The sequence below is a fragment of the Cervus canadensis genome, chromosome 29, assembly GCF_019320065.1.
Source record: "Cervus canadensis isolate Bull #8, Minnesota chromosome 29, ASM1932006v1, whole genome shotgun sequence".
NCBI classification, from domain to species: Eukaryota; Metazoa; Chordata; class Mammalia; order Artiodactyla; family Cervidae; genus Cervus; species Cervus canadensis.
This window is the reverse complement of record NC_057414.1, coordinates 14,924,932-14,937,062: the sequence shown is the minus strand read 5'-3', so window position 1 is coordinate 14,937,062 and position 12,131 is coordinate 14,924,932. Positions and strand designations below refer to the sequence as shown.

At 38.4% G+C, this 12,131-nt stretch overlaps 1 protein-coding gene across 2 annotated transcripts in view; it reads right to left on the bottom strand.

The window, feature by feature from the left end:
- DEUP1 (deuterosome assembly protein 1) overlaps window positions 1–12,131 on the bottom strand; it is a 107,167-nt gene that overhangs the window by 75,083 nt on the left and 19,953 nt on the right. For both annotated transcript variants that reach the window (XM_043452668.1, XM_043452669.1), the window contains exons 3-5: window positions 10,173–10,344; window positions 8,124–8,219; window positions 853–987 (exon numbers count right to left, since the gene is read on the bottom strand). In XM_043452668.1, coding sequence (XP_043308603.1) covers window positions 853–987; window positions 8,124–8,219; window positions 10,173–10,344 — 403 coding nt within the window. The remainder of the gene's footprint in view (window positions 1–852; window positions 988–8,123; window positions 8,220–10,172; window positions 10,345–12,131) is intronic.

Genomic DNA, 12,131 nt, shown 5'->3' with positions numbered 1-12,131 from the left:
CAGACTCTTTGCCAGCTAAGCTATCAGGGACATAGAGAGCCATTAACTATGAACAAAGCAAAAGAAACTGAAATCATTGGCTGGCTGTGGGGAGAAACTATTGTTTAGGGCTTGAGAACAGTGGGAAAACAAAAAAACTCTGAGTGGGATAACATGATAGGGGTCAATTTGAGGTCAATTAGAAAACAATAATTGAGCCACAGTGGGAATTTAGCTAAGGTTAGAAAAGGAACTCACAGCAGACTATCTGCTGTTTCATGGCCAGTAGCAGGAGTGCACAAGGGCACAGGGAAGAAAAATCGCTTATTTTTTCCAAGGTTGGAAAGTTAAGAGGATTGAAATAAGTGTTTCTATGACATGTTTAACCTTTTTAGCGACTGAGATTTTAGGAGTTCTGGGTGACACAGGGTCGTTATATTGGAGTGAAACTACCTTTAAAGAAAAGATCCTGAAACTTCAAGTTCTGTTCTGAAAATTGCTATGAGGCTTCATTAAGACTTAAGTACCTAATAGTTAAACAGCCATTAAAAGATTTATTAGACACTCTCTTTAACTGACCCCAGGGATGTCCTTCAATTTCACTCAACATCTGCAGTTTCTTTGAACATTTTTTTGCTCTCCAAAATGCTGATATGTATGAAAGATGTATAAATTAAAGTGATGTTTTAATTGACTAAGTGCCTGAAGGAAGGTGCACTAAGAAAATATCTTCAATGGGAAGCAGGTTTCTAATGGTGCTTTGTTACCACAGTGGTGCATGCCACTGTGCATTCTGGAGACAAACAGCCCTCAACAACAACAGCAAAAACCATCTTAATACAAACAGGGGTAAACTAAGACAACATAGCTTACCTCTAATTTCTGGTTCATATTGTTCAGTTCAAAGGGCATTTCCTCTTTGAGGTGTGGTACTTCTTTTCGTCGAAATTTATTTTGTTTCATCTGGTGTAATCTCAGTTTTTCAAAGCTATTAGTTAGTTTGGAAAACTGTAAATAATAGAGAATGCTAACATTTTACTATTGGTTATTTATAACTTGATTTCTTGATAGTTCTCTTGCATACCTCTTTCAAATTTTAAGTCATGATTAGGAAATGCAGTAAGGCTTAAATGTTCCAATTAGTGAAGCTAGAACCAGTTATTAAAACTAAATTGTTGAAGCTGAACACAATTCAGCTTTCAAGTAAATTTGGAACTTCATTGACTGCACAGTTTAACAATTCACTTGATAAAATGTTTTGTTCAGTTTTATCTTAACCATATATAGAAAAGCTCACAATTTAAAACAACAAAGTTTTTTTCTTACTTTTATTTAGTGCCATCTTGTGTTGACAATTTTAATTTCAATAACTCAATCTATAAAATGACCAACTTACACTTCTTTTAAGGAAACGGAGGACTTAACATAAAAAATACAAACACACTTATATCAATGTAAGTTAAAATAAAATTAAATATAAAGCTTGATATAATCTTTCTCTTATCAGTAATTCTTGTTATAACTTAAGGCTGTAATTTTTTTCTCTTGTTCTACCTTCAAATAATAGATTAAAAGCCTCATGATCTATCAACATCTGTTAGGAAATTTCTAAATAACTGTTTACAAAACTTGTTTTTCTTTTTTCTTTTGAAATAATTATAGATTCACAAGAAGCTGCAAAGATATTACAGAGAGATTCTGGGTTCTCTCCACCCAGTTTCCCCCAATATTTACATCTTAGTGAATTTTGTACAGTATCAAACTCAGGAAATTGATGTCAGTACAATATGCGATCAAGGTAACAATAGTTCACTCCTTTTTATTGCTCAGTATTATATCATGGCATAGACGTAAACACAGTTTGTTTGACCATTCACATATTGAGATATTTTTGGTTGTTTCCAGTTTTTGACTATTACAAAGAAAGCTATGAACAATTGTGTCTATTTTATATCTGATAGTAATGCAGTCATTTCTGCTTCCTTTTTCTTTCTCACATAGTTTTAAAAATTGAGATATAGTTCACCTACCATAAAATTTAGAGTATTACTTCATTGGTTTTTAGTATATTCAGTTGGGTAATTATCACATTATCTAATTTCAGAATACCTTCATCATCTCCAAAAGAAGCCCTGTATCTATTAACAGTGACTACACATTTCCTCCTTCCTCAAGGCCCTAGCAACACTAATCTCTGTTTCTATGGATTTACCTATTCTGATCATTTCATATTAATGGAATCATACAATATGCAACCTTTTGTGTCTGGTTTCTTTCACTCAGCATAATGTTTTTAAGGTTCATCCATGTTGTAGCATGGGTCAATATTTCATTCCTTCTAATGGCTGAATAATACTTCATTGCATGGGTATACCATATTTTGTTTATTCATTCATCAACTGATGAACATGTGGATTGTTTCCACTTTTTCAATATTATGGGGAAATGCTGCTATGAACATTTGTGTAGAAGATTTTGTGTGGATATAGGTTTTTATTTCTCTTGGTTATATATACCTAGGAGTAGAATAGCTGAAACTAGAAACTGAAATGTAGACACTGTAAGTTTAATTTTTTAATGAACTGCCAAACAGTTTTCCAAAGTGGCTGAACCATTTTCCACTTTTCAGTGGTAATGTACAGGGCTCCAATTTCTCCATATCCTTACCAATGCCTGCTTTTATCCATCATTTGATTATAGCAATTAGCAGGTGTGAAGGGACATCTCATTATGGTTTTGATTTGCATTTCCCTAAGGAGATGGCTGGATGACATCACCGACTCAATGGGCATGAGTTTGAGTAGACTCCGGGGGTTTGTGATGGACAGGGAGGCCTGGCGTGCTGCGATTCATGGGGTCGCAAAGAGTCGGACACGACTGAGCGACTGAACTGAACTGAACTGAACTGAATGACTAATGGCATTGGGCACTTTCTCACATGCTTATTTGACCATTTATATATCTCCTTTGGAGAAATGCGTATTTATATCTATGCCCATTTTAAAATTTGATCATTTGTCTTTTTACTATGGACTACTAAGAGTTTTTTTTTAAATTCTGGATATGAATACCTTATTAAATATATGATTTTCAAATGTTTTCTCCCACTTTGTGAGCCTTTTTTTTTTTTTTGGTGTGCTTTGAAATACAAAGGTTGTTAAAATTTTGATGAAATCAAGTTTATCTAATTTTCTTGCACTTTTGGTACCAAATCTAAGAAACTGTTGCCTAGTCCAAAACCATGAGGATTTACTCCTGTTTTCTTCTAAAGAGTTTTACAGATCTAGTTTTTACATTTAGCCCTTTGATTCATTTTGTATTATTTTTTGTCTGTGGTTTAGGTAAGGGTCCAATCTAGTTCTTTTTCGTGTGGATATCCAATTGTTCTGTCACTGTTGAACAGACTATTCCTTTTCCCCTGAATTATTTTTGCACCACTTCTGCTTTCTTTTGATTAGTATTTGCAGGGTATATTTTTTCTATCTTTTTATTTTCAACTTACATACGTAGTTATATTTGAAGTGAGTTTCTGAAACAAAACATACAGTTGGGTCATATATTTTTTATTTACTCTGCAAATCTCTTTTAACTACTATAGTTAGACCATTTTCATTTAATGTAAGTATTGTGATATTAGTGTTTAAGCCTGACTTTGTTTCATGTTTGTTGCCTAGTTTTTGGTTTATCTGTTTTAGTTTTCCTGTCTTTCTCTGCGTTCTTTGAACATTTTTTAGAATGCCATTTTAATGTATCTATAGTATTTTTGAATGTATTTATTTGTTTAGCTTTTTTAGTTATTGCTCTAGGTATAATATTATACATACATAGCTTATTACAGTCTACTGGTGTTGACGTTTTACCAGTTCAAGTGAAGTTTAGAATCTTAGTTCTCTTTGCCATGACCCATTTCTGATGTTATTATCTTAATTATTTTCTCAGTATACATTAAGAACCACTTTAGCTATTATTATAATTTTTGCTTCAGTTGTCAAAAAATTTAGAAAACTCAAGAGAAGTAAAATCTACTGCATTTATCCATGCTTTCACTTTTCCAATTTTTTCTTATCATTTCCTTCTTACCAAGGAGAAATTCCTTTAGCTATTCTTTTAGGGTAGATCTATTGGTAACAAAACTTCTTTGTTGTTGTCCAGTCGCTAAGTCACATCCGACTCTTTGTGACTCCATGAACTGTAGAACGCCAGGCTTCCCTGTCCTTCACTATCTCCTTGAGTTTGTTCAAACTCATGTCCATTGAGTCGGTGATGCCATGCAACCATCTCATCCTCTGTCGTCCCCTTCTCCTCTTGCCCTCAATCTTTCCCAGCATCAGAGTCTTCCCCAAAGAGTCAGCTCTTTGCATCAGGTGGCCAAAGTATTGGAGCTTCAGCTTCAACGTCAGTCCTTCCAATCAATATTCAGGACTGATTTCCTTTAGGATAGACTGGTTGAATCTCCTTGCAGTCCATGGGACTCTCAAGAGTCTTTTCCAACACCATCAATTCTTCCACAAAAGCATCAATTCTTCCACACTCAGCTTTCTTTGTAGGTCCAACTCTCACATCCATACGTGACCACTGGAAAAACCATAGCCTTGACTAGATGGATCTTTGTTGGCAAAGTAATGTCTCTGCTTTTAATATGCTGTCCAGGCTGTCTTGGTTGCTTTTTAATATGCTGTCGGATTGGGTAATTTCTGTTGTGTTGTGTTCAAGTTCACTCATTATGTATGTCTTCTATCCTCTCTATTCTGCTTTTGAACCCATCTATTGAATTTTTTAGTTTGGTTATTGTATTTTTAAGTTACAAAATTTCTAGCTGCTTGTTCTTTATCTTTTTCTTTGCTAAAACATTCTGATTTAATTTGTTTCAAGCATGTTTGTAATGGCTCATTGAAGCATTTTTATAACAGTTACTTTAAACTCGTTATCAGATAATTCTAACATCTATATCAACTCAGTGTTGGTGTCTCTTAAATGACTTTTCTCATTCAAGTTGAGATCTTCCTTGTTTTTGCTATGATGCGTGATTTTTTAAAAATTGAAACCATTTTGGGGTATTGTTATGTGACTCCAGATTTTGTAGAAATACTGTGTTTTAGCAGTCCTCTTCTGACAGCGCTCCAGCAGGGAAGATGGAACACTGCCTCACTGCTGCCTCGTGGGAGTGAGAGTCCAGGTCTTCACGTGGCCTCAGCCGGTCACTGGGGAGAGGCAGGTTTCCTTGTTACTGCCCAGTGGGAGCGGGAGCTCACGGTCCGCACACTTTCACTGGCACACGTTGATGGAAGGGGCACAGATGCCCCGTGACTGCTTCTTGCGTGGCCTTCAGCGGTACTGTGGTGAGGGAAGGAGCCCTGTTAGCACAGAGGCGGGAATGTCCAGACCCTTGTTAGGCTTCCCCAGACACCACTGCAGAGAAGGGCGCGGCACCACCGCCAGAGGCGCAGAGGAGCCCAGGTTCTCCTACGGTTGCCCGGACACCACCGACTGCGTTTCCACTGTCTGCTCTGACTCCCCGAGGCTGTGGCCTGGACTACCTCAGCAGAAGAGGCGAGGGTGGAGCCCAGGCTGTCAACTCGGTCTCTGCTGGTGAAGTGGGTTTGCAGCTGTAGTCCTTTTCTGTGCCCTTTGGCTAGAGTCATGCAGTTATTATCAAAAAGCTTTTAATCTTGGTAGGCTGTCTTTCTTCCGGTCTTTCAGTTGCAAGGAGGAGGCTTTCTTCCTCTTTTGGTTTGTTTGTGCCCACTTGAGAGTCTGGCCTGCTGGCTTCTCTGTTATCCAGTCTATGATATGAGAGGCAAAAAGAAATTCCAGGAACTCAACACCATGTTTTTCCTTGGGTCCCAAGGTCCTAGTTGGTCTGTCTTTCCTCTCCACTTCTCAGTCTTATGTTGTTTTATAAATAATGTCCAGGATTTCTAGTTGCATTTAGCAGGAGGAATAGGGGAAAGTACATTGACTCCACCTTTCCAGAAGAATAAATCTCAAATGCATATAATGTATATAAAATTATAGTTTTATAATTTTAGAAGGAAAAGAAAATACACCATTTTAAAAAAGGAAGCAATTTCAAAAGAAAGTTTTGTCAGAGTTTTTTAAGGCAGAATGTGATAGAATGTATCCTTAAGATATTTTAGGAAAATAAGGTTGTAAATAAATGAAGAATTTCAAAGAAGGGAGCAGTAGCGTGAACTAGCAGCAACAAAAGCATGTTTGCCACAAAGTATCATTTTCTGCTTAGAAAAAATGACATATTACTAGCTATTACACAAACTGAGGCAAATACACAGTACTTTTCTCTTTTCCTTTTACCCCTTCTTTCCTCTTCCTTCTCTTCTGCTTTTCCTCCCTCTCTCCCTTTCTTTTAGCCACAGGAGAAAAGAAATGTGGAAAACTGCAGTGGAAGCAGATGGCTGTTCTCTCAACAACAGTGTAGTGTTTCCAAAGTGTATTCTATGAAATACCTCTTCATGGTGTTTACATTGCAGCTGGGCTACAGTGTTTACTGGTTTTAGTATAAAAAACAAAAGGGTTCCATGGTCAAATACATTTGAAAAATGGTGGATTAAAAAGGCTAGATGGATGTTTTCAGAGCAGGGCTTCTCGCAGCCTATAACATGCTCCTATGTACTGTAAATGTCCAGCACCAAAGGCGTAAACAGCGTTTCCTAAGCTCTCTGCGCTGGTGCACACAGCAAATTTTTGTGAAAACTGCTGTAAATAGAGTTGCTGGCTAGCTGGCAGCCAAGTGATAAAACAGATGCAAAGCATCAGATGGTCAGGATTCATACAGTGAACGACCACTCAGTGTCTGTAAACAAGCCCAACACTTTTTAACAATAGACATTAAAAAAAACCCCAGAAATTAAAGATTTGGTAAGCTGTGACTGAACTAGTTAAACGTAATTTACAGATGGTACTTAACTTGTATCTAGATCTCTGTATTTTTTTCAGACTTATTCTAGATCATGTTCTCTTTGTTTACACTGAATTATTATAGTCATTCAATATTTATGTTGCTATATTAGAGCTTCATCTTTATATTAATAGAAAAAACAAGGTTGTTTGACTTAAGTGTCAAATGCTTCAAATCTTAGCTAGGAAAATAAGCATATTCATATTTCATAATTCAAGTTACCATCTAGCAGAAGCTATTTAAATTGAAGGCAAAATATCTAGATAGACTTAACAGCTAGTCTTGTAAGATAATACCCATTAAGTGCATCAAATGCTTCATAATCCTATCATAATGGCTGATCACTTCCCTAAAAAGGTATGTTAGGAGGAGCTTTAACTACCTTGGGCTCCCTTAACCATATTACAATTTGTGAAATCTCTGCACTTCAATAAAAGTTGGTTGTAAAGTAAAATTCATAATCAAACCACTTTCCCCTTTGATTAATTTACTAAGTGAAGCAAGGATGTAGTTAGTGCCTACTAGACCTGAGATGCTTATTGCCCTATGTGTCATCTGTGTGAAGAAAGAAACTTTTTGCTTGTCAGCACAGTGGGGAGTATGACATAGGGATAAATCAGAAAGAAAGCCCTCTCACCATATAAGCAGAAGCCCTCTCATTTATCAAACACCTATGCGTAACAAAGCAATAAAGATCAGTTTTGTTCTTTCAATGATCTATTTTATAATAGTGAAAGTCACTCAGTCATGTTCAACTCTTTACAGCCCACAGACTGCAGCCCGCCAGGCTCTCTCTCCATGGAATTCTTCAGGCAAGGATACTGGAGTGGGTTGCCCTTTCCTACTCCAGGGGATCTTCCTGACCTCCATATTTTAAACTGCCATAGAAGAAAGGACACCCCTATTAGGGAGCAGTGACTAGTAAGTTGATATTTTGTTGTTGTTTTTCACATAGCTAATTATCATAAGGTAATCAGTTAGTCACTTGATTAATAGAAAGCCATTAGTCTGGCAGTGTGCTAACAGGGATAGAGAGCTGACCATCTAACACAAGAGACAAAAATAATACTCGGAAAACAACGAAAGACAGGACCAAACATATAACCTGTACTTAAAATACAACAACTTTTGCTTATATTAAAATACTTAATTTTAGCAAAATTAACACAATATTATAGGTCCAAACATATATTAAAACATGATACTAAATTGTAATGCGTTTCTTTACTTGAGCTTTCAGGGTTTGTAGTTGTCCTTCGTAATTTTGAGTCATTGCTAAGTTACATTTTTCCAAACTGTCCAACTTCTGTCGAAGTAACCCCACCTGCATTAAGAATAAAATTTGATTTTAATTTTTCTAAATTTTGCCTGACAAAATCAGAAAATGTACAAAAGAGGGATACAATTCAAATAAAACCACTATACCAAACCAAGAATAAATATTTGTACTGTGGTTCTTAGAATAGTCATTAATAATTAAATTCACAAAAACCAGATGTTGCTAGGGCTATTCCAATGAGTACACATTAGGACAGTATGGCATGGATGTTGAGCCTTCTCACTGGCACATTAAAGCAAGATTTAAAATTTACTTCGCATTGTGGTTTTGGGAGACTTATGTCATCACTCTTGGGGCAGAACCCCTGCCAACACATTTCAGCCTTTATTTCAGGCTCTGCTGCCTTCAGTGGGAGCCCTGTTTTAGTGGTGTTATGGAATAATTGTTACCTTCTTTCTTTCTTTTTTAATAAAAACTAACAAATTGAAAAGAAAAATAGGACTTCCCTGGTGGTATGGTGGGTAAGAATCCACCAGCCAATGCAGGGAACATGGTTCGACTCCTGGTCTGGAAAAATTCCATGTGCCTCAGAGCAAGTAAACCCCTGCGCCACAACTACCGAGCCCATGCTTGAGACCCTGGGCTCTGCAAGTGCAGACGCTCACGCTGCAGTTACTGAAGCCCGTGGGCCTAGGGGGCTGTGCCCTCCAACAGGAGAAGACACCGCCATGAGAAGCCGGTGCAGCCAAGAGTAGCCCCTGCTCGCCACAGCTAGAAAAAGCCCAGGAGCAGCAAAGAAGACCCAGCAGAGTAAAAAATAAAAAAAGAAAAAGTGTCTAAGAGGAGTTCATAGGGATTTGGCTTACAGAATTTGTCTGCTTAAACAGCACGTGAGCCTTCTGTTTGCACATCTGGGTTGTGACAGGACCAAAAGTCAGAAAGTAGCCCTTGCATGTGCAATCTCATGACCTGCCCCTACTGATGACTACGTTAACTGGGCCAAACAATAACAGAATTAACCAAGACAAAAACTTAAGTTCCATTGAGAGTCCATTAGAGGTAGAAAAACAACTGCAGAACAAGTTGACTGTTGATATTTTAGTTATTAGCATATGATCAGTAAACATGTCTTATGCCTTATCCCAAAGAAAATTCACAGACATGAAAGTCTGTCTCAGGTGAAGTGTATGACTTTGTTGAACTCTGCAGCAGGCCCGTGAGCACTCAGACGTCCCTCCAGCTTCACCAGCTTGGCCGCAAGCAGTCCCCCCAGGCCCAGGACGCTCCTCCTAAGTGGTGCACGTGCTCGGTCACTCAGCCAGGTCTGACTCTTGGCAACTCTACGGACTGTATGTAGCCCGCCAGGCTCCTCCATCCATGTGATTCTCCAGGCAAGAATACTGGAGTGGGGTGCCAATTTCTATTCCAGGGGATCTTCCCGACCCAGGGATCAAACCTGTGTCTCTTGTGTTTCTTGCTTTGGCAGGCAGATTCTTTATCACTGAGCCATGTGGGCACCCAAGTATACACATACCCACTTCACCGAACTCTTTTCTCTCTTGACCTTCAATCAAGGTCTTTATCTTTCACTTCTTTTAGGAAAGACTTTTCTAGCAGATGAGAAAAGGCAAATGCTCCTGACCTCGGCCTGCTCCAAAGGCACACCTCTGATGGCTACTTTGTTTCTGTGGCAGCAAAAGCACTGACATCCTTGCTTGAAAACAGTATTTCACGTACATGTCAAATATTTACTTTCCTAGATGGCATTGACTGGACTCTGTCTGTCTGCATTGGCAAATTACTATAGGTTTAGGCTCTGCTTGACACTTATTTGATAGAACACATACATTTAGCACATTGTGACAGAATTTCAGGGCATTTCAAGCTATTGCTGATGCTTATACAAAGTATGTGTGATGAAAAACACATTCTGATGGAACTAGCACTATTTGTAACAGTCTGAGGAATGAACAATTTATTAACACAGCTATGCAGTACCTCTTGACCTTTCTGTTCCAGACACGTCTGTGCATTTGCCAACTCTTGATCTCGAAGATCTAGTCGTGTCTCCAGAGCCCGCATCTTCCTTTCCCAATCCAATTTTTTGTTGTTTACCATGATGTCAATTTGTTCCATTAATTCCTGAAGCTCAGCCTCACAAGGAGAAGCTCTGGCAATTGTAGAAGAGTGAAATGCATTTTAAAAGACTGAAATGTGAGAACAAGAAAACTTATGATTTTGCTTTGAATATCTTGATCATTATTTTCTCAAATTTTTCAATTACTTAAATGGAAAGAATTCTGAAAACTAGAGGCTAACATTTTAAATTAAAACTAAAAGCTAATTTCAGAGCTAACAGAGTATATGCTTTTCAGTGGCATTTAAAAAAGTACAGCTGTGCCATAATATAATGCAATATATTGATAAAGTTAATATATTGATAAAGTTACAATCTACATCTCTCTTCCTACGTATTGTGTGGATTACATCAGAAATAAGGCCACCGTAAATAAAGTTAATTTAAATATAATAAATTTTAGAGTGGGCTAATTCAAGAAAAATTCTAATTATAACAAATAATCCCAGGGACTTCACTCGTGGTCCAGAAATTAAGAATCCATCTTGCAATGCATGGGATGTGAGTTCGATTTCTGGTCTGGGAACTAAGATCTCACATACAGCAGGGCTACTAAGTCCAGGAATCACAACTACTGAGACCTCATGCTGCAACTAAGACCTAATGCAGCCTAAAACAAATAAATACATAAATATTTAAAAAATAATTCCATCCTCTTACATGTCAATATACATATACCGACGTGCTTATCATAACCTGAGCAGGTCTGATGGCAGGTAGCTGGGGCCTCACAGGGCCTGCCAGGGCCAGAGGAACAGACCCAGGCAAGGAAGGACCAGTTTCACAGGCGCCTGGGCTACACTGTTGCTCCTTCAGGACGGAAGCTTGATGCCATCTGGCCGGTGGTGTCTGCTGGAAGCAAGCTGATTGGGCAGGTGTGGGCAGAGTAACGTAAGATTTCAGACAGTGCAGATACTATTGGGCAGAAAAGTAGCAATAGCTGGACCTAGGAAGGTCTACGGTGTTTGAAACAGGAACCTTGGTGCGAACTAGCATAATGGAGACTGAGAGCTGCTGAGGTTGTAAGTGCTCTCAGGGCAGGGTTCTCCTTCAGAGAAGCCACAGCATTCACCAGGGACCTGGTGTTAGTTCACTCATTCAGTCCAGATAAGCAGGCAGACACGAGGTCTCAGGCTTCAGCTTAAGACACGCACAAACGTTCAGGTGAGAGAAGCAAGTTGCTTCACTACCCATCTGTTCAGTGGTGATGGGGCTTCTGGTGTATTTGTGTAGCTGGGAGTAAGGCAGCAGAGGCAAGTGTAAAATGACACCATTTCCTCCATTTAGTCTCACTGAATAAGAATTTTAGGGCTAATTAAGGATCATTTAGCATTTTACAAAAACTGAAGCCCAGACACATCGAGGTCACAAATTGATTAATGGAAGAGCCAGAACTAGACCCTAGACAGCTGCTTCTAAATTAAGTGCCTTCCTGTATCCACAGCAAAAGACAGGGTGTTTTTCTTCTTCCTCTCTCTGTTTAGTTACGGCTTTGTTTGTAATGTAACATGCAGAGTTGACAATCTTCATTTTCTCTAGTAAAGCGTTGAGGACAGCGGTGACAGGGGACACTGGCCGCGGAGCTGGTGGGCTTACTGTGACTATTGCAGTTACTGCATGGTCTACATTAGTACCATCTTCACGTTTTGAATAAGAACTTCCTTGAAAAATGTAGTACAAATGAGCTCTGTTGCTGTTCAAAATAGGTACATGAACCCAAAGGACTCAGAACTTCTAGAATCCCTTTCTAAAATACCCAGAGTCAATCTGAACAAGGGATGTCCCTTTGACTTTGACTGGCCTATTCAACAGCCTTCTTA